The sequence below is a fragment of the Thamnophis sirtalis genome, unplaced genomic scaffold (assembly GCF_051295495.1).
Source record: "Thamnophis sirtalis isolate CommonGarterSnake01/CBP01778 unplaced genomic scaffold, rThaSir2_p1.2 scaffold_2, whole genome shotgun sequence".
Classification (NCBI taxonomy): Eukaryota; Metazoa; Chordata; class Lepidosauria; order Squamata; family Natricidae; genus Thamnophis; species Thamnophis sirtalis.
The window spans coordinates 29,007,744-29,030,204 of NW_028261382.1; the positions used below are offsets into that span (position 1 = coordinate 29,007,744).

The window sequence follows — 22,461 nt, forward strand, 5'->3', positions numbered from 1 at the left end:
ATTAACCCTTGGGGGCACATCAAAAGTGCAAAGTTCCAGAAACACATCGTTACTAAAAATTTTGATCAAAGCAAATTTGAAGTGGGATGTGACAAAGCACAATTTAAAATGAAATTGGAATAAGCCGCGATTTAAAAGGGAATTGGAATGACGTACAGTCTAAAATGACATTGAAACAATTTAAGCTACAGATAAAATACGACAAAACTATATTTCGGTGTCACTCCTGAAATCTACCCCCAATTGGTCCCACCTAGGCAGATCTCAACCAACCCATTTTGTTTGAAGTACTGTGTTAAATGTTATTTGCAGGTTCTCACTGCACATAAGATAAGTTAAATGTTATTTGCAGGTTCTCACTGCACATAAGATAAGTTATTTTGTTATTGGGCAGGGGGGGGGGGTGTCAAACATGTACAAGAGAACAGGTGTAAGTATGGACATGGATATGAAGAAGTATAAACATGTGGGAGGAATCTTGGAGTCCTAGTGGACAACCACTTAAATAGGAGCCAGCCGTGTGCAGCAGCTGCCAAAAAAGCCAACACAGTTCTAGGCTGCATCAACAGAGGGATAGAATCAAGATCACATGAAGGTTTAATTAATACCACTTTATAAGGCCTTGGTAATAATGCCACATTTGGAATACAGCATCCAGTTTTGGTCGCCACGGTGTAAAAAAGATGTGGAGACTCTAGAAAGAGTGCAGAGAAGAGCAACAAAGATGATTAGGGGACTGGAGGCTCAAACATATGAAGAACGGTTGCAGGAACTGTGTATGTCTAGTTTAATGAAAAGAAGGACTAGGGGAGACATGATAGCAGTGTTCCAATATCTCAGGGGCTGCCACAAAGAAGAGGGAGTCAAACTATTCTCCAAGGCACCTGATGGTAGAACAAGAAGCAATGGGTGGAAACTAATCAAGGAGAGAAGCAACCTAGAACTGAGGAGAAATTTCCTGACAGTTAGAACAATTAATCAGTGGAACAACTTGCTTCCAGAAGTTGTGAATGCCCCAACACTGGAAGTCTTTAAGAAGATGTTGGATAGCCATTTGTCTGAAGTGGTGTAGGGTTTCCTGCCTAGGCAGGGGGTTGGACTAGAAGACCTCCAAGGTCCCTTCCAACTCTGTTATTCTATTCTATTCTATTTTATTCTATTCTATCTTACCTCCATTCCATCTTCTATTACATTCCATCTTCTCTTCTATTCTATTCTATTCTCTTCTCCTCCATCCCATCTTCTATTACATTCCATCTTCTCTTCTCTTCTCTCTTACCTCCATCCCATCTTCTATTACATTCCATCTTCTCTTCTATTCTGAACAGAGGAAATGAGTACAAATAAATGGGGACAGTAGGACAGGGATTGAAGGCACACCCCCTTTACAGACCGCTTAGGAATGGGGTGAGGTCCACGGGAGACAGTTTGAGGTTGAAACTGGGGGGGGGGGGAATTTGAGGCTGCAACAACGGAGTCAGGTAGAGCATTCCAGGCGTTGACCTTTGATGCGTTGACACTCTGACGCTTCTGCATTTCGTCCCGTGCTTGGTAGGACTGCCAGGACCGTCCTGTCAACCCGGCTGAAGATCTGGTGGCACGTGAAACACGGGGCCACCATCCCCAAGATCTTCCAGCAGACGGTGCGCAGACACCCGGAGAAAGCGGCCCTCGTCTTCCAAGGCACGGGAGAAACGTGGACCTTCCGGCAGCTGGATGACTATTCCAACCAGGTGGCCAACTTCTTCTACGAGCAGGGATTCCGCTCGGGGGACGCCATCGCCCTCTTCATGGAGTCCTGCAACCAGTACGTGGGCCTCTGGCTCGGACTGGCCAAGATCGGGGTAGAGGTGGCCCTCCTGAACTCCAACGTGCGGCAAGATTCCTTGGTTCACTGCGTCAAAATCTCCCACGCCAAGGCGGTCATCTTTGGAAGCGAGCTGGCTGAAGGTGAGGTGACCGCAGGGTGGGGAAGAGGAAAAAGGAGGGGAGATCAGGGGCTGGATCGGTCAAGAATGGTCAACCAGAATTAGTGGACTCTTTTCTTGGTAGAGAAAAATCAAGTCTTACACGTGGGCAAGAAAAACCCAAAGGAAACATATAAACTGGGTGAAACCAGGCTTAATAGCAGTGACTCTGAGAGGAATCTTGGGGTTTTAGTGGACAACCAGCTAAATAGGAGCCAGCTGTGTTCAACCAAAAAAGCCAACACAATCCTAAGTTGCATGAACAGAGGGATGCAATCAAAATCAAGGGAGGTACTAATACCCCTCTATAAAGCCTTAGTAAGGCCACACCTAGAATACGGCATCCAGTTTTGGTCACCACGCTATTAAAAAAGAGGTTGAGACTCTGGAAAGAATGCAGAGAAGAGCAACCAAGATAATTAAGGGACTGGAGGATAAAATGAAGAACAGTTGCAGGAACTGGGCATGGTTTGTCTAGTGAAAAGAAGGACCAGGGGAGACGGGAGAGCATCTTCCAATATTTGAGGGGCTGCCAAAGAGAGGAGGGGGGTCAAGCTATTCTCCAAAGCCCCCCGAATGCCAGACAAGGAATAATGGATGGAAACTGACCAAGGAGAGATTTGACATGGAAATAAGGAGGAATTTTCTGACAGTGAGAGCAATCAACCCATGAAACAGAACAGGAGGTTGTGGGAGCTTCATCCCTGAAGTTGTGGGTGTAGGGTCTTCTGCTTGGGTGTGGGGTTGGATTAGATTATCTACAAGGCCCCTTCCAACTCTGTTAATTTGTAAAGGACATTGAGATTCTAGAAAGAGGGCAGAGAAGAGCAACCAGGATGATTAGAGGACTGGAGGCTAAAACATATGAAGAAGGGTGGCAGGAACTGGGCATGGCTGGTCGAGTGAAGAGAAGGACCAGGGGAGACAGGAGAGCATCTTCCAATATTTGAGGGGCTGCCACAGAGAGGAGGGGGTCGAGCTATTCTCCAAAGCCCCTGAATGCCAGACAAGGAATAATGGATGGAAACTGACCAAGGCGAGATTCAACCTGGAAATAAGGAGGGATTTTCTGATGTGAGAACAATCAACCCATGAAACAGAACAGGAGGTTGTGGGAGCTTCATCCCTGGAGGCTTTCAAGAAGAGACTGCATTGCCATATGTCAAAAATGATGTAGGATCTCCTGCTTGGGCGGGGGGTTGGACTAGATGAACTACAAGGCCCCTTCCAACTCTTAACTTTTACAAGGACTCGGTCATGGTTGTCTTCAAACCAGGCCTCCTGAAGGAGCCGCAATGATGGTGGTTTGCACTAAGCTTGGTGGTTTGTTTTATCTGGAGTCTGTTTCCTTAACTAGGATGACCGCAGTCACAAGAACAGAAACATTCAGTTTAAAAGGGCAAGGGTGGTTTGCGATCTGCAATGGCTCAGCTCCTTGGAGCCAGCTGCTCCTCCTTCCCCCAGCCCACCTTACAGGGTCGTTGTTCGGAGAAGAAACCTCCCGAGACGCCCCCACGTGCTCCCGAACGTAACCACACAAGCTGACCACAATTCTCTTCTTTTCCCTCTCTTCTCCTAGCCTTGCGGGATGTCCAGCCCTCCCTGGAGAAATCCATCCGTCTCTTCTGCTCCGGGGATTGGCAGACCGCCAACTCCCTGCCTGGGGTGGAAGATCTTGACTCTCTGGTTGAGAAAGCCCAACACCAGCCCCCCAACCCACCAGACAAGGGATTCCTCGGTACGTGCTCAAACCCACAAAGAAGTGGTCCCTCTCTGTGCCCACCTCCCACAGATGGCTCTGTCCAGCTGCCAGGGCTTAGTTGGCACACTTCAGCCTGGATTTCAGGGGGAGGAGAGGTGGTTGATCCCCCCCCCACGGTCCTCCCTCCCCAAAGGAGGATGAAGGGGGGGTGGCCCGCCAGTGGCCATCGGAGCTGGCAGCAGATTTGGACAGTGAGGAGGTTGGGGAGGAAGATGGGCCAGTCCTGGAGTCTGAGAAGGTTCTGATGAGGGCTCTGTGTCGGAGGCAGAGAGGGGGCCAGGGCCGTCTGACAGTTATCAGCTGCCTTCGGAGTCAGACATCAGTGAGGCAGAAGAACAGCTGGAGCCTGTTCCCAGTGTGTTCATGCGTAGAGCAGCCAGATGAAGGGAACGGCTAAAGAACAGGGGTCCACTTGGGAGTAAGGCCACAGGTGGACGATGAACGGCCCCTCCCAGAAGAAATAAAAGAGGAACGAAAGGGGAGTGGAGCTTGCAGGAGGCAATCAGTTCATTCCTGCATTCTTGCCAAGTATGGCGGCGTCTGAAAGATATCGGCCTGGCCACTCTCCAAGCCTGATCAAGGTCGGTAATTGGGAACTCTCTTGAAAGGCTGCAGGAGAGGAAAGACTTTGCTGGAGAGGAATTCACTATCAATTAAATAAAAGGGGTTTATCGGGACGAGGACTCAGCTTCGGGCTGCTGGGGAAGCCTCGGTCAGAACAGAAGTGGGAGCCGTGAAGAGCCAAGATCCTGCTCAAGCTGCAGAGAAAATCTTCCCAGGAGAGGGAAGGGTTGGGACAATGGAGAGCTGGCGCTCCAGAGAGAGATCTGGATGCAAAAATGCAGCTTTCTGAAGCTCGTCCTTTGCAAACCCCTGAAAATCTCCGTGTCCTTTAGCCAATGTCCTAAAGATCTCCATGTTCTTTGCAAACTCCAGAAGTTCTCCATTGTTCTTTCTGAACTTCTGAAGTTCTCCATGTCCTTTGCCAATCTCCCTGAAAGTCTCCGTGTCGTTCTTTCCCCCCCAGATAAACTCTTCTACATTTACACGTCTGGAACGACTGGTTTGCCCAAGGCAGCCATCATCGTCCACAGCAGGTCAGTGAAAAGAGAGAGAGAGCGAGAGAGATTTTCCTGCGGTTCAGATCTCTTCTGCTGTTCTCCGTTTCTTCCGGAGCCCCCTCTGCGACGGGCTGACCCACCCAAACTGACTCGGGGCTTTCTTCTCTCTTCTCTCGGAGCAGGTATTTCCGGATGGCGACCCTGGTCCACGGGGGCTTCCGCATGACGCCCGACGACGTGATTTATGACAGCCTCCCTCTCTACCACGCGGCAGGTAATGCCCACGCTCTGGGCTTCACAGCCCTATTTTTCATTTCCTGTGGTCGCTTCTTCTCTTTGCTCCCCTTTTTCCTGAAATAGTCCTCCCCAAGTAAGGTATCAAAGAAGAGGAAAGTCGACCAAAGTCTGTCTGCCTTCCTGCCTTCCTTCCCTCCTTCCTTCCTTCCTTCCTTCCTCCCTTTCCCTCTTTCTCTTTCCTTCCTTTTCTTCCTCTTCTGTCTCCTCTCTCCCTTTTCCTATCTCTCCTTCTTTCCTCCTCCCTCCCTCTCTTCCTTTTCCTATTTCTCCTTCCTCCATCCCTCCCTTCCTTCTTTCCTCCCTTTCCCTCTTCCTCTTTCCTTCCTTTTCTTCCTCTTCTGTCTCCTCCCTTCCTCCCTCCTTTTCCTATTTCTCCTTCTTTCCTCCCTCCCTCCCTTTTCCTATTTCTCCTTCCTCCCTCCCTCCCTCCCTTCCTTCTTTCCTCCCTTTCCCTCTTTCTCTTTCCTTCCTTTTCTTCTTCTTCTGTCTTCTCCCTTCCTCCCTCCCTACCTTTTCCCATTTCTCCCTCTTTTCTCCCTCCCTCCCTTTTCCTGTTTCTCTTTCCTCCCTCCCTCCCTTCCTTCTTTCCTACCTTCTTCCTCCTTCCCTTACTATTTATTTTTATCCCCTTTCATGCCGCCCTTAGGGAATATTGTCGGAGTCGGGCAGTGTCTCCTACATGGAATGACGGTTGTGATCAGGAGGAAGTTTTCAGCTTCTCACTTTTGGGACGATTGTGTCAAGTACAACTGCACGGTGAGGCAAAGGGGAGGGGACTCTCGGCAAAAGGTGGGAAGAGGGGTCACAAGTCTGTTAGAAAGAGAGAAGGAAGAGAGAAAAGAGAGAGAGATAGAGAGAGACAGAAAGAGGAGAGAGAGGGAGGGCGAGAGAAAAGAGAGAGGGAGGAAGGGGGAGAAGGAGAGAGTGGGAGAAGAAAGTGGGAGAGGAAAGAAAGAAAGAGAGAAGAGAGAGAGAGAAGAGAGAGGAAAGAGAGAGAAAGAGAGAGGAGAGAGGGAGGGAGAGAGAAGAGAGAGAGAGAAGAGAGAGGAAAGAGAAACAGGAGAGAGAGAGGGAGAGAAAGAGGGAGGAAGGAAGAGAGAAGAGAGAAAGACAGAAAACAGAGAGAGGAGAAAAAGGCGGAGAGAGAGAGGAAAGAAAGAGAAAGACAGATAACAGAGAGAGGAGAAAGAGAGTTGGAGAGAGAGGAAAGAAAGAGAAAGACAGATAACAGAGGAGAAAGAGAGTTGGAGAGAGAGGAAAGAAAGAGAAAGACAGATAACAGAGAGAGGAGAAAGAGAGGGGGAGAGAGCGGAAAGAAAGAGAAAGACAGAAAACAGAGGAGAAAGAGAGTTGGAGAGAGAGGAAAGAAAGAGAAAGACAGATAACAGAGAGAGGAGAAAGAGAGGGGGAGAGAGAGGAAAGAAAGAGAAAGACAGATAACAGAGGAGAAAGAGAGTTGGAGAGAGCGGAAAGAAAGAGAAAGACAGAAAACAGAGAGAGGAGAAAGAGAGGGGGAGAGAGCGGAAAGAAAGAGAAAGACAGAAAACAGAGAGAGGAGAAAGAGAGGGGGGGGGAGAGAGAAAGATTCTGTTTAATAGCCGTATAAAAGAGCAGCTTAGCTCGTCAAATGCCACATTAGACCCGTGTTTGCCTTCCAGCTTAATCCTCTTCCCGTTCAGATTTTTAAAATATCCCCGTGATGTTCGCACCCAAAGGAGGGTAAACATTTAATAAACGGCCCAAGTTTTTTTTTTTTCTTTTTTACCTTTGGTCTTTTTTCTTTTTTAATAAAAAGCAGACGGAACTGAAAGAAGAGCGGCCCAGTGTAGAATTGGCCCCTCAGACCATTCATTCATGGGAAATTCTCACCTAGCTTGGACTTTTAAAAAGTTTTTTATGTTGGCAGCCGAGCAGATGGAGGTTCCTAGAACCAATGAGGCAGAGGGGGGAAAATTAATCTGCTTTACGCAAGATTCAAATGAGTTGAAGGGAGACTCCAAGTCTGATCTGCCAAATGTTATGCAGAGGTTCAGATGTGGCTTGTGGTTTCTAAACGCAAACCTAAGCCATATATCGCCACGCAATCTTAAAAGACAAATATCTCTAATTAAAAAAACACACACGCACATTATAATTCAGCGTACCTCAACAAGGCCATTCTAGGCTAATCTGAAAAGAAACCACAGCAGGTCCTTAACATACGACCACAACTGAACCACAACATTTCTGTGGCTAAGCGAGACCGTTGTTAAGTGAGTTTCAACCCCATTCTACGACCTTTCTTGTGACCGTTGTAAGTCCGAGGACTGGTGGATGGTCGCTTTCTTTCAGGGCCTTTGTAACTAGGAACGGCCGTTAAGCGAATCGCTGTAAGTCCGGGACTGTGTGCATAGCAGTTGGATTTACAGATGTGCCAGCTGTGTTATGTCATAGGCAATTCTGGTCACAATTGCGGATTGTAAGGCGAGGACTATATGTATTCCCTGTCTCTCTTCCCTAAAACCCTCCAAAACTCCTTCATTTTTATTTTATTTTACTCAAACTCAGTAAAATAAAAATGAAGGAGTTTTTTGCTATATAAGATATATTTGCTATAAAAGATATAGCATGTTGTTGTTGTTGTTGTTGTTATTATTTCAATTATTATTATCAATTAAATATTAGTCAATTAGTAGTCAATTTTAATGGTCAATATTAAATTAATGTTAAACTATTAAATTAATAGTCAATATTAGTCAATGTCTATTATCTACTTTATTCATTGAACATGAAACTCAACCAACTGAACATTTAAAAATGCATCACAAATACCATTGACTGGTCCTGATGGTTGATACAATTTGCTGCCAGCGTCCTAGGTATCAAACCAAGTATCTTCTTAAAATGTATAATCTTCTTCTCGTCCTCCTCCTCCATCTCCACCTCCTCCTCCTCCTATTAATATTATTGTTATTTCTTTTATTCGTTAAACATGAAACCCAGTCAACTGAACATTTAAAAATGCATCACAAATACCATTGACTGGTGCTGATGGTTGATACGGGTTGCTGCCAGCATCCTAGGGATCAACCAAGTGCCTTCTTAAGATGTATGATCATCTTTTCCTCCTCCTCCTCCGCCTCCTTCTCTTCTCCTTCTCCTTCTCTTCTCCTTCTCCTTCTCTTCTCCCTCCTCCTCTTCTTCCCTTTCTTCTTCTCCTCCTCCTCCTTCTCCTCCTCTCTCCTCCTCCTCCTCTTATTGTTATTTCTTTTATTCGTTAAACATGAAACCCAGTCTACTGAACATTTAAAGATGTGTCACAAATACCAGTGACTGGTGCTGATGGTTGATAAGGGTTGCTGCCAGTGTCCTAGGTATCAACCAAGGACCTTCTTAAAATGTATAATCTTCTTCTTCTTCTTCTTCTTCTTCTTCTTCTTCTTCTTCTTCTTCCTCCTCCTCCTCCTCCTCCTCCTCCTCCTCCTCCTCCTTTTCTTCTCCTTTTCCTCCATCTCCACCTCCTCCTCCTCCTATTAATATTATTATTATTTCTTTTATTCATTAAACATGAAACTCAATTAACAGAACATTTAAAGATGTGTCACAAATACCATTGACTGGTACTAATGGTTGATAGGGATTGATGCCAGTGTCCTAGGTATCAACCAAGGACCTTCTTAAAATATACAATCTTCCGAGTAGTGCAGTTTTTTGCAGTTCCACTGGTGTTATTGCAGGAAGCTGCAATTTGTTATTATTATTTATTATTCTTATATTATTATTATTAATGCAATTTATTATTGTTATTATGATTACTTATTATGCAATTTATTGTTATTATTACTGTTATTTATGCAATTTATTGTTGTTATTATTATTATTTTGCCTCTTGTGGCTTTCAGATCGTACAGTACATCGGGGAGATCTGCCGGTACTTGCTGAACCAGCCCTCGAAAGCGGTGGAGCGTCAGCACCGGGTTCGAATGGCGCTGGGGAACGGCCTGCGGGCCTCCATCTGGAAGGAGTTCAGCGAACGTTTTGGCATCCCTCAGATTGCCGAGTTTTACGGCTCCACCGAGTGCAATTGCAGCGTCGGGAATTTTGACAACAAGGTAGGCAGAAGGAAGGAAAGAGGAGGGAAAAAACCTCTGGAGCTCAGGGTCGAATTGGTGGGCTCTCGGAACTGAATTATTCTCTCACAGACGTTTCGTGACCCGGCTGAGTAACGTCATCAGTGCTAGAAGGGAATGGGGTTTGCAGAGAGGAGTGTGGCGGCCTGTGGAGCTGGCAGCAGAGTCGGACAGTGAGGAGGTTGGGGAGGAACATGGGCCAGTCCTGGGGGCTGGGAAAAGCTCTGATGAGGGCTCTGTGTCGGAGGCAGAGAGGGAGCTAGACAGCAGTGAGTCAGAGGAACAGCTGGAGCCTGTTCCCAGTGTGCGCATGCGCAGAGCTGCTAGAAGACAAGAACAGCTAAGAAAGCAGGGTTGACTTGGGAATAAAGCCACACCTTGGAGGTCATCGGCCCCTCCCATAGGAAACAAAAGAGGAGTGAATGAGGAGGGGGCTTTTACAGGAAACAATTCGTTCCTTCGTTCATTTCAAGGGTGGAAAGTTCTGCTTGTGACTATAAGAGACTCTGTGCCAAGTTTTGCCTTGCCCTGCGTTTAGAAACGAGTTATCTGGCAGCTCTCCAAGCGAGATAAGGTCTGTGTGGATAAACATTCCTCGGAAAGACTGTTTGCCAAGCCTTGTGGACTGTGAATGAAAGGAATTCACAGTCGTGTAAACAAAAGGGGTTTTGTTGGGACCAAGAATCTGCTTCTTGCTTTTTAAGGAACCCTGGGTCAGAACAAGGAGGAGGAGGAGGAGGAGGAGGATCGTGGGGTCCTGGGTGTTTTCTGAACTTGGTAGTTTTCTTGCAGATGTTTCGTTACCGAACTAGGGAACATCATCAGTGCTAGAAGGGTGTTGGGTTTGCAGAGAGGAGGAGGAGGAGAAAGGGAGGAGGAGGAGGAGGAGGAGAAAGGGAGGAGGAGGAGGAGGAGGAGGAGGAGGAGGAGAATGATTGTGGGGTCCTTGATGTTCTCTGAACCTGATGGTTTTCTTGCCAACGTTTCATGACCCAACTAGGGGACATCATCAGTGCTAGAAGGGAGTTGGGTTTGCAGAGCGGAGGAGGAGGAGAAAGGAAACAGGAGGAGAAAGGGAGGAGGAGGAGGAGAAAAGGGGGAGGAGGAGGAAGACGACGACTGGGGTCCTTGATGCTCTCTTGAGCTGGGTGGTTTTCTTGCCGACGTTTCATGACCCAACTAGGGAACATCATCAGTGCTTGAAAGAAGTGGGGTTTGCTGTGAGGAGGAGGGAGAAAGAGGAGGGGGAAGAGGATGAGGACTGTGGGGTCCTGGTACTCTCTGAGCTTAGTGGCTTTCCTGCAGATGTTTCATGACCCAACTAGGGAACATCATCACTGCTAGAAGGGAGTGGGGTTTGTGAAGTGGAGAAGGAAGGAGAAGCATCCAATGGCCCTTGATGGTGAATTTGGTGTTCCCTTGTTGGGTCAGCCACCCAGCTCAAGGTCCAGAGGGGAACAAAACGAGACCTCCTTGTTCTTCTTCTTCTTCTGAGCCCAGTCCTCTAAAATTCCTCCCCTTTTCCAGCTGGGGGCCTGTGGCTTCAACAGCAGAATCTTCCCCCACGTTTACCCCATCAAGCTCGTCCGGGTGAACGAAGACACCATGGAGCTGATCCGGAGACCAGATGGGCTCTGCATGAGGTGTGAGCCAGGTGAGGCTAGGACATGGTGGTGATGGGTGGAGAGAAGGTGGAGACACAAATGGATGGGCCCTAGAGAAGGTAGCAGAAGGAAGCTCCTTAGATGCCTTCAAGCCACGTTCTGCTGAAGGCATCAGAAGACCTTCAGCGTTTGAGAACCTGGTTGGATCCTGAAAAATCTCAAACCCAGCCTCTTCCTTCCTCTTTGTCCCCCAGGAGAACCGGGCCAACTGGTCGGGCGCATCGTCCAAAGTGACCCCTTGCAGCGTTTTGATGGCTACCTCAACCACGAGGCCAACAACAAGAAGATCGCCCGAGATGTCTTCACCAAAGGCGACTCTGCCTACCTCTCAGGTGAACCTTCCTCCAGTCTTCTTTTGGGGGTATAATAATTCCCACCTGTAGAAAAAAAAAAGGCCAAAGGCTGTTTAGTCAGAGCTAGAAAAATGTGGAAAAATTAGGATATATCATAGAATAAAATAAAGCTGGAAGAGACTTTAGGGGTCTTCTAGTCCAACCTTCTGCTCAAGCAGGAAAGCCTATACCATTTCTGGAAGGAAGGAAGGAAGGAAGGAAGGAAGGAAGGAAGGAAGGAAGGAAGGAAGGAAGGAAGGAAGGAAGGAAGGAAGGAAGGAAGTTGGAAGTGACCTTGAAGGTCTTCTAGTCCGACCCCCTACTGAAGCAGGAGATCCTATACCATTTCAGGAAGGGAGGGAGGGAGGGAGGGAGGGAGGAAGGAAGGAAGGAAGGAAGGAAGGAAGGAAGATGGGAGGAAGGAGGGAAGGAAGGAAAGAAGGAAGTTGGAAAGGACCTTGGAAATCTTCTAGTGCAACCCCCTGCTCAAACAGGAGAGCCTATACCATTTCAGGAAGGAAGGAAGGAAGGAAGGAAGGAAGGAAGGAAGGAAGGAAGGAAGGAAGGAAGGAAGGGGAAGGGAAGGGAAGGGAAGGGAAGGAAGGAAGGAAGGAAGGAAGATGGGAGGGAGGAAAGGAAAGAAGGAAAGAAGATAGGAAAGAAGAAAGGAAGATGGGAGGGAGGGAAGAAAGGAAGGAAAGGAAGATGGGAGGGAAGGAAGGGAGGAAGGAAGGAAGGAAGGAAGATGGGAGGGAGGAAAGGAAAGAAGGAAAGAAGATAGGAAGGAAGAAAGGAAGATGGGAGGGAAGTAAAGAAGGAAGATGGGAGAAGGGAAGGAAGGAAGATGGGAGGGAGGAAAAGAAGGAAGGAAGGAAAACAAAGCTGGAAGGGACCTTGAAGGTCTTCTAGTCCAGCCCCCTGCTCAAGCAGGAGAACCTATACCATCTCAGACAAGTGGCTGTCTTGTAGTCTCTTCTTCTTGATGGGGTGAAGCAGAATTTTGTAATTGTCTTCCAATGATTCATTTAGTGACTGTTCAACTTTACAGCGGCCCTGAAAAATATTGACCGTTCATATTTTGACTGATCAATATTGAATATTGATACTTATGGCATTTGTATCACACGATCAGAATTCAGACGCTCGGCAACTGACTCATATTTATGACGGTCGCAGCGTCCTGGAGAGGGGAGTCACGTGATCCCCTTTTGCGACCTTCTGACAAGCAAAGTCAGTAAGGGAAGCCGGATTCACTTAACAACCAAGTAACTTGACTTAACCACTACAGCGATTCGCTTAACAATGGCGGCAAAAAAAGGTCGTAAAATGGGGCAAGACTCACTTCACAACCAGCCCACTTAGCAACAGTCGGGCTCCGTTGTGGCCGTAAGCTGAGGACCTCCTCCCCCCCCCGGTTCGTAAAGAAAGGGGGGGCCTGCTGTGAACTTTCCACGCGACCCTCGTGCTCTTCTCCCTCAGGGGACGTCCTGGTGATGGACGAACTGGGCTACCTCTACTTCCGCGACCGCACCGGCGACACTTTCCGCTGGAAGGGCGAGAACGTCTCCACCACGGAGGTGGAGGGCACCCTCAGCCGCATCCTCAGCATGGCGGATGTGGTGGTGTACGGCGTGGCCGTGCCAGGTCAGTGGGGACGGCGGAGGGCGGGGGAGGGGAACAAAGATGGAAGTCGGGAATGGGGGTTCCTCCCCCCCCTCACAAATCGGTCTTCCCTCACGGAGAGAACTCCCAAATATTTACTTATTTATTTACTTGTTTATTTATATTTATTTATTGACTTATTTATTTATTGACTTATCATTTACTTATTATTTATTTACACTATTTATTTGCTTGCTTATTTGTTTCCTTAACATTTATTCATTTATTTAGTTATTTAATTATTTACTTTTATTTATTTATTATTTACTTACTTTATCTACTTATTATTTACTTTATTTGTTTACTTATTTATTTACTTATCATTTACATATTTATTTACTTATTATTTACTTACACTATTTACTTATTTACTTGCTGGCTTATTTGTTTACTTAACATTTATTCATTTACTTAGTTATTTAATTATTTACTTTATTTATTTACTTATTTACTTTATTTATTTACTTATTATTATTTTATTTATTTACTTATTATTTAATTTATTTATTTACTTATTATTTACTTTATTTATTTACTTATTACTTACTTTATTTACTTATTATTTACTTACTTTATTTACTCATTATTTACTTACTTTATTTACTCATTATTTACTTTATTTACTTACTTTATTTACTTATTATTTACTTACTTTATTTATTTATTATTGTAAGTGAATCCCACCATTGGTGCACGCCCGAACCCCCAAATGCAATGAGTGCATGCGCCCCAACCCCCGTGCATGCGCGTGTGCCTCCTGCACATGTCCCACCCACCCCACACATGTGCACACAGCCCCCCCCACGTGCCTCCCCCCTCATATGCGCACACGGCCCCCTCGCATGTCCCCCCCACGCATGCGTAGAGACCCATAGAGCAACTAGCCAGCAGGAGGCGCAGGCACATGCGCGGCGGAGCTGAACTGGGGCGACGGCTTGCGTGCCATCAGAGAGTGCGCTGCGTGCCACCTCTGGCATAGGTTTGCATCATAGGTTTGCCATCAAAGGGAGTTTTGACTGCCTGGGGTGTTATTTTATTTTATTGTTAGGCACGGAAGGGAAAGCCGGCATGGCTGCCGTGGTAGATAAGGAGCACTCGTGCGACTTGGAGAGATTTGCTGCAGAAATGAAGAAATCGCTACCCGCCTACGCCCGGCCCGTCTTCCTGCGGTTGCTGAAGGAAGTGCACCAGACAAGTGAGTCCCTGTTGAAACAAGCTCCGTGTTGCTTTGCGTCCTGCGCAGAGTTACACAGTTGGAAAATTGCAGCCTTGAGAGGGTTAGTTACATCCTCAGGGCCAGAACATCAGAATAGTGGAGTTGAAAGGGACCTTGGAGGTCCTCTAGTCCAGCTCCCCCCCCCCCCGGCTCAAGCTGGAGACCCTGTACCATTTCAGACAAAAGGTTGTCCAACCTCTTCTTATAGGATAGGATAAAGAATAGAATAGCACAGGATACAATATAATTAGAAATAATAGAAATAGAAAAGGATATAATAGAATAAGAAATAATAGAAATAGGAATAGAATAAGAGAAGAGTAGAGTAGAATAGAATAGAATAGAATAGAATAGAATAAGAGTAGAGCAGAACAGAACAGAACAGAATAAAATAAGTAATAATAGAAATAGAAATAGAAAAGAATAGAATAGAATAAGTAATAATAGAAATAGAAAAGAATAGAATAAGAATAGAATAAGAGTAGAATAGAATAGAATAAGAGTAGAATAGAATTAGAAATAATAGAAATAGAAATAATAGAATAGAATTAGAAATAATAGAAATAGGAATAGACTAGAATAAGAGTAGAATAAGAATAGAATAGAATAAGAGTGGAATAGAATTAAAAATAATAGAAATAGAAAGAATAGAATTAGAAATAATAGAAACAGGAATAGAATAGAATAATAGTAGAGTAGAATAAGAATAGAATAGAATAAGTAATAATAGAAATAGAAATAGAAAAGAATAGAATAGAATTAAAAATAATAGAAATAGAAAGAATAGAATAGAATAGAATAGAATAGGAGTAGAATAGAATTAGAAATAATAGAAATAGAAATAATAGAATAGAATAAGAAATAATAGAAATAGGAATAGAATAGAGAGTAGAGTAGAATAAGAATAGGAATAGAATAGAATAGAATAGAATAAGAGTAGAATAGAATAGAATAAGAGTGGAATAGAATTAAAAATAAAAGAAATAGAAAGAATATAATAGAATTAGAAATAATAGAAATAGGAATAGAATAAAATAAGAGTAGAGTAGAATAGAATAGAATAAGAGTAGAATAGAACAAAACAGAATAGAATAGAATAGGAATGAATTAGAAGTATAGAGTAAGAGGCTCCAGCTGTTCTTCTGCCTCACTGATGTCTGACTCCGAAGGCAGCTGATAACCGTTGGACAGCCCTGGCCCCCTCTCTGCCTCCGACACAGAGCCCTCATCCGAGCCTTCCCCAGACTCCAGGACTGGCCCAGCTCCACTGGTGGGGCCACAAAATTTCCTTTAAAAAAATAATACCATGAGCAGGGGAAAGATTATTCACTTTAGTTTCTCTGCATGGCCAAAAACAGAGAGAAACTTACCAAAAGGACGATATCCCTTAATATGTCTGTGGCTCCTTTTCCCCCCCCCCTCCTCCCTCCCCTGCCGTTTTCCTCTCAGGCACTTTCAAGTTCCAGAAAGTCGATCTGCGGAAAGAAGGATATGATCCTACGGTGGTAAAAGATAAATTATTCTACTTGGACCCTCGCGAATGCCGCTATAAGCCATTGGAGGAAGAAGCCTTCGGAAAGATCCAGTCGGGACAGATCAAATTGTAAAAAAAGGGGATGCCTGTATGAAATCAAAAGGACATTTTCCCCGCCTCCTCAAAAACTCATCCCATCCTTTGGTCCGAGGACTGGGATTACGATGGGGTTGGAAAACTGGAAACAGCCAAGTCGAAATCACCATTAGTGTTTCCCGAAAAAGCCACTGCAAAAATTCATTCATTTTTTCTTTAATCGTGTGATTTCCAGCAGCGTGGATAATTTTACGTAGCGCTGGCTTTACCAAAGCACAGATGATCCTACTGCTTTCTTTTCTCCTGTTGGGGAAGGGTGGATCTCTAGTGGATCTCGCAAGGACTCTCTTTCTTTGTCCCTTAGCCGGGACTCCAAAGCTCATCACCACCCTCCCTGTTTAAGGAGGATGGTGGTTGGGGTAAACCACCAACAGCTGCAGTGTTGGGAATGACCACCAAGGGGCGAAATTGCACTGTCTTTCTCTGCTGATCAGTCATTATATTTATTTTAAAGGGCAGTTTAAACTCTATTTTTAATTTTTTTTTTTTTTTTTTACAAAGCACAAAAGAGCCAGCCTGGACAAGGAAGGTGCTTATTCTACCCCAACTCGGCTTTTTTTCAGGATCATCATAATTATTATTATTTTGGACTTGCTTTATCTATCTTTTAATCAACTCGGGGAGGTGTTTTCCGAAATGGTGGCGGGATTTTGCCTTCCAAAGTCAGACCTTCACACACTTGGGGGGTGGGGGGGTGAGTCTCGCTGAAAGAACAAACAGAAAACATTGCTTCCCCCCCACCCCCAGCCTACTAATGCAATACACCAGTGTTTCTCAACCTTGGCGACTTTAAGTCCTATGGACTTCAACTCCCAGAATTCCCCAGCCAGCATAGCTGGCTGGGGGATTCTGGGAGTTGAAGTCCACAGGACTTAAAGTCTCCAAGGTTGAGAAACACTGCAATACACCCAAAACTGCATACATAAATCCGGTTGGCTTTTCGATTGTTTCTAACGCACACCCCAGATTTATTCTATTCTTTTGGACCAAAAGGGCTTTAAAAAAAAAAAAAGGAAATAAAAAAAAAAAACAGGAGCGAAATGCAGTGACAGGCTAATTGTGCCCTGAGCATTTGCTTGCCTGCCTGTTTGAAATGTCCCTAGAGGGCATTTAGACCTGGCTGGTTTTCAGAAGTTTGAAATCCATGATCTGATCATCCGTAGTGCTCTCAAACAACCTGCTCAAATTAGCTTCCCCACCCCACCCCTTGGATGCCATAAAAACTCAAGCTGGAAGTTCTTATATTCCACCGGATGTTTCCAAAAACTTTTTGAGACCAGTAGCTTTTGGAATAGGATCCTGCCGTATTATTATTATTTCTTTTTTAATGTGATGAGATCTCTCTCTTGCTCACACGAGGGAGACTCTGAGCCACAGCAAATGGACAGAGAACAGCACGCTCCACAGATCTCCAATGCGCCAGGAAACAACCCCAGGGTGTCTAGTGGAATCCCTGAGAAACCGACACTAAACAGGCACCCCTCCTGATGTTTTGCAATGCGCTCAGCTTCAGGAACGGAGAGAATTAGACTGGCCAAACTGGATTCTATAGTTTTGTTTTGTTTTTAATGCAGGCAGCGTTCTGTTTCCAGAATGGGGTGTTAACACCGTCTTACTGTCTTCCTTGAAATGTGTGTATTCGGTCAGCAGGAACCTTGCAAATAGAATAGGATAAGACTTATTTCTTGGCCAAGTGTGATTAGACGCGCAAGGAATTTGTTTTCCGGTGTGTAGATCCTTCCCCAGCTTCTTTCAAAGCATCCTAACAACTGAATTTCCTTTTCCCACAATGCTTAGCACAGGATGGGAGGTTTGAAAGGATGATGAGGATAGCTTTGCGGGCTGGGCGATGCACAGGGAACCCCCCCCTCCCTTTTTTGAAGATACCGTGGGTCATTTCCAAACTCACTCACTCCCCCTCCCCCCCCCCAAAAAAATAAACCCCAAGCAATAATGATTTTGGAGGGCCTGGCTTTGGGCCAACGATCCTGATTGGTCTTTCTACATCAATCTTGTTTTTTTTAATGGGTGCTGGTGCAGCACCGACTCAGGGAACGAGGGGAGGGGGGCTAAGGAGGGAGGTGTCTGGAAAAGAGGCACTTGCAACCTCCCCCCCCCCTCCAAGACTTATCTTCATTCTGTTCTGCATGGAAGGAACGGCAGATCCCGTGGCATCTTCCTGTCCAATAAAATAAGATTTTGATTCTGCTTTCGCTGGCACTGCTCCAAGGGGGTCCTTCAAGGGTTAAATCCCCCCCCAACTATAGAGAGGAGCCCCGCTTGCAATTTATCCCAGCTTTTTTGGGGGGGACAATTTTGCAGGGGGGGCAAACTGGCGTTTAGATGTACTTTCCATGATCCTGATGTCTATGCATTGCTGCACAATTCCTCCCCCCCCCCAACTTTTATTTCCTGTGTTTTGAGTGTGTCTATCTCCTTTTGGTGTGTGGATTACAACCTGGAGCTGAAAATATTTGGGGCATCTGCAGAAGAATTGAGAGGGGTGGGGAAACGTTCCACCGGCTGATAATGTCTAATAAACACGAGCGCTTCCTTCTGTGATGGGTCTCGTGCTGTTTTACCTCGGTTGCGGATCGTGGCCTTGGCTCAACGCAGCTCCTGAAGCTGCGAATAAATCGGGACGGGCAGTTCTGGAAGGATGAAAGGACAGAGGGATGCCCCCGTTTCTGACGCCCGGGCGGGCACAAGCTCATCCCACCCTGATTGAGATGTACTGGGAGAACTCCCGTGGGCCTCCCTGCCTGCAGTTCGCTTAGAGATGGTCTGACATCATCCTAAAAAGGAAAAATTGAGCATTTGCACCAAGGAAGGAACCAACCGAGCTCGCAGTGGCATTCTGCAAAGGAAAAAAAGAATTTGTAGCCCTACAGAATGCAGAATAACAGAGCCGGAAGATGTTCTGACCGAGGCTTCCCGAGAGCATGAAGCAAACTCCTGGTCCTGAAGAAAAACCCTTTTATTAATTGAGTGTGAATTCTGCTCTTTCACCTCCAGCAAAGTCTTTCGAGGGAGGATTTACAGTCACAGACTTTATCTGGCTTGGAGAGCTGCCATGCCGATATCTGTAAAACTTGGCAAGGAGTCTCGGAGAGTCATGAACCAATTAAGCGAACTAATGGTCTCCTGCAAACTCCACTCCCCTTTCGCTCCTCTTTTGTTTCCTCTTCATCGTCCACCTGTGGCCTTACTCCAAAGTCGACCCCTGTTCTTTAACTGTTCCCTTCGTCTGGCAACTGCACATGTGCACGCTGGGAACAGGCTCCAGCTGTTCTTCTGCCTCACTGATGTCCGACTCCGAAGGCAGCTGATAACTGTGAGACGGCCCTGGCCCCCTCTCTGCCTCCGACCCAGAGCCCCCATCAGAGCCTTCCCCAGACTCCAGGACTGGCCCATGTTCCTCCCCAACCTCCTCACTGTCCGAATCTGCTGCCAGTTCCGGTGACCACTGGTGGACCACAACAGAAGGGACCTTGGAGGTCTTCTAATCCAACACCCTTCTCAACCTTATACCATTCTGGACCAGTCTCTTATTTTAAAAACTCCAGTTGATGGAGCACCCACAGCTTCTGACGTGACCCGTCAAAACCGCGGTCCACTAAAGCACGCCCGATTAAAGCGCGTACCTGACGTCATCAGCAGCGTGACAAATAAAATTAAAAATAAATTAAATTAAAATTAAAATAAAATTAAAGCAAGCCGATTCACATAAAGGTAAGGGTTAGGGTTAGGTTAAGGGTTAGGGTTAGGTTTGGGGGGGTTAGGGTAAGGTTTTTGCGTTAATTTTAAATTTACTGCTCACAGCGTGCTGTTTTTGTCGCACTGTGATGACGTCACGTACGCGCTTTCGTCGAGCGCGCTTTAGTCTACCGTGGTTTTGTGGTGGAACCGCTTCTGAAGGCAAGCCCTCCCACTGATTCATTGGTCTCACTGAAAGGGAATTTTTCCTCAATTCCAGGATGCTTCTCTCTTGGATGAGTTTCCACCCGTTGCTTCTTGTCTTGCCTTCGGGTGCTTTGGAGAACAGGTTGACCCCACTCTTCTTTCTCGCAGGCCCTCAAACATTGGAAAACTGCTATCATGCCCTTCTTTTCACTAGACTGGACGTACCCAATTCCTGCAGCCAATCCTTCATTTATTTTAGCCTCCAGTCCCTTAATCATCTTTGTTGCTCTTCTTTGCCTCGGAAGATCATTAATGAAGGCTCTGGCCTTTTCAAACCAGCTCTGGAATCTTTGAAAATAAACAGAACAGAATAAAGAGTTGGAAGGGACCTTGGAGGTCTTCTAGTCCAACCCCACACCATTTCAGACAAAGTCTCTTCTTCAAAACCTCCAGTTGATGGAGCACTCACAACTGGAGGGAAGCCGTCCCAGTTGTTAATTTTTCTCACCATCAGGATTTTTTGATAGATGCTTTGGTTTTTGGGGGGAAGGGGAACCCCTAAAATGCTTGAACTCTCCCTCTACCGGGGTTCCAAATAGCATCCAAAAGTAGATCAAGAGTCCGAGGCAAAGCATTCCTCAAAGTTCCAATTTATTAAGAGAGCCATGTTGGCACATCTGGGGAAACCCGAATCTGAAAGCTTCCCAGTTCTCCCCACCCAATTGAAAGTTCAAGAGCTTGCCCCCCACACCCACAAGTCCATCACATGGTCCAATCTCCCACTGCCATGCTGGCAGCTTCCACCCATCCAGTTCCGGTCAGGTGCAGAGACAAAGGATGACCTTGGCTTTCTAGAAAGAATGTTGTTATGGCTACATATCATCTAACTCTATACAATCCCATTTTCCCACTCTAGAAAATGCCTAGTAGGGTAATAGAAAGTGCCGCAGGCCAAAGAGCCCCCCCAAGAAAAGATGGCTGCAGGCCTGACACCCTCGTTATTTCCCAGTGCTCGCGGTGCCAAGACGCAACCTCAGATCGGGAAGGTGGCTTTTGAGCCGCTGGGGCGTGTTTTCCTCGGGCGTTCTTCGCAGCCAGCCAAATGGCCTTTTGCCGAGACGGATAATGAGGGAGGCCAACGTCTTTTGAAGATCATTTTCAGGGACTCCAAAGGTTAAACGCCTGCTTAGAGGGGCCTATTGAAGGCTGAGGCAGGGGTCTGGCATTGTTTGAACACCCTCTGCCCTTTGTTTGACGGCTTTCTGAGGACGCTGCCAGTGTGTGTGTGTGTTGGTGTCTGTGTGTGTGTGTGTGTGCAGTGCGGTCTCCTTTCCTTCCAGGCCAAGGGAGCTCCAATGCAGCTGGAAGGGGCTGGGTGTTTTTTGTTTTTTAGCAAGCCAGAGGGGTGACAGACAGGGGTCTCTTAGCTTGCATTCTTTCTCGGTGGCAGTTTAACCCCAGCTCCGAGCCTCCCTGATCTGTGCGTGACACCCCATTACCACATGAATGGGGAGAAGAAAGCTTCACTCCCTCTGACCTTTCTCCTGGGGGGGGGGGCGGGGAGCGGCTGGGCTGGTTCTCCCCCCCCCCTTCACCCCTTGTTCTGGGCTGCAGAGGGGAGTGCCGATCCACTGAGGCTGGGGAAAGCAAACAAAGCGTCCCCCCCCCCTCCCGCCCCTGCCCTGGGCCAGGAAACCCCCATTGTCATGGTTGCTCCTGCAAGGACTCTGGAGCCCCCCTCCCCGCCCCTGCCCCATGGCGCTTGGCAGGCTGGCTTGTCGGGGTGAAGGGCCCTGGCAGCTGTGGGCAGAGCCCCCCGCCCACCCCCGCCCAAGGCTTGATTGGAAATTAATTGGGTGTTTTCTGAGGGGGCTTCCTTGTCAACACTCTGGGCTTGGCTTTTTCTCACTTCCTTCCCTTTTCTTTCCTTCTTTTTTCCCTCTTCTTTTCAGTTCGTTTCCCCCCTTCCTTCCCCTTTTCCTTCCTTTCCCTTCTTTCTCCTTCTCCCTTTCCTTTCCCCTCCTTCCTTCCTTCCTTCCTTCCCTCTTCCTTCTCCTTTTTCTTCTTCCTTTCCTCCTTCCCCTTCTTCCTTCCCTCTTTCTACTTTCCTTCTCCTTTTTCTTCTTCCTTTCCCTTCTTTCTCCTCCTCCCTTTCCTTCCCTCTTCCTTCTCCTTTTTCTTCCTTTCCTTCCCCTCCCCTCCTTCCTTCCTTCCCTCCCTTTCTTCCTTTTTCTTCTTTTGTTTTCCCCTCCTTCCTTCCCTTTCTTCTTCCTTTCCTTCTTTTTCTTCTTCCTTCCCTTTCCCCTCCTTCCTTCCCTTTCCCTTCTTTCTTCTCCTCCCTTTCCTTTCCCCTCCTCTCTTCCTTCTCCTTTTTCTTCTTCCTTTCGTTTCCCCACCCCTCCTTCCTTCCTTTGTTCCCTTTCTTCCTTTCCTCCTTTTTCTTCTTCCTTTTGTTTCCGCTCCTTCCTTCCCTCTTTCTTTTCTTTCATTCTTTTTCTTCTTCCTTCCCTTTCCCTTCTTTCTCCCCTTTCCTTTCCCCTCCTCCCTTCCTTCTCCTTTTTCTTCTTCCTTTCCTTACCCCTCCTTCCTTCCTTCGCTCTTTCTTCCTTTCCTCCTTTTTCTTTTTCCTTTCCTTTCCTTTCCCCACCCCTCCTTCCTTCCTTCGCTCCCTTTCTTCCTTTCCTCCTTTTTCTTCTTCCTTTCATTTCTGCTCCTTCCTTCCCTCTTTCTTCTTCCTTCCCTTCCCTGCTCCATCTCTCTCCTTCTCTTTCTTGGGTTTTTACCCAGAATGAGCCACCAGCCTTGGCTGTACAGAAACTAAACCAGGAGATCAGTTTAATCCACACACACCAAGGTGA

At 46.5% G+C, this 22,461-nt stretch overlaps 1 protein-coding gene across 1 annotated transcript in view; it reads left to right on the forward strand.

Annotated features, from left to right (window-relative positions):
• SLC27A4 (solute carrier family 27 member 4) overlaps positions 1 to 15,858 on the forward strand; it is a 29,010-nt gene extending 13,152 nt beyond the window's left edge. The window contains exons 4-14 of the mRNA XM_087704614.1: positions 1,556 to 1,950; positions 3,547 to 3,705; positions 4,757 to 4,826; positions 4,973 to 5,064; positions 5,734 to 5,843; positions 8,969 to 9,178; positions 10,724 to 10,850; positions 11,055 to 11,192; positions 12,672 to 12,836; positions 13,903 to 14,049; positions 15,520 to 15,858. Coding sequence (XP_087560740.1) covers positions 1,556 to 1,950; positions 3,547 to 3,705; positions 4,757 to 4,826; positions 4,973 to 5,064; positions 5,734 to 5,843; positions 8,969 to 9,178; positions 10,724 to 10,850; positions 11,055 to 11,192; positions 12,672 to 12,836; positions 13,903 to 14,049; positions 15,520 to 15,677 — 1,771 coding nt within the window. The 3' untranslated portion in view covers positions 15,678 to 15,858. The remainder of the gene's footprint in view (positions 1 to 1,555; positions 1,951 to 3,546; positions 3,706 to 4,756; positions 4,827 to 4,972; positions 5,065 to 5,733; positions 5,844 to 8,968; positions 9,179 to 10,723; positions 10,851 to 11,054; positions 11,193 to 12,671; positions 12,837 to 13,902; positions 14,050 to 15,519) is intronic.
• Positions 15,859 to 22,461: the final 6,603 nt, after the last annotated feature.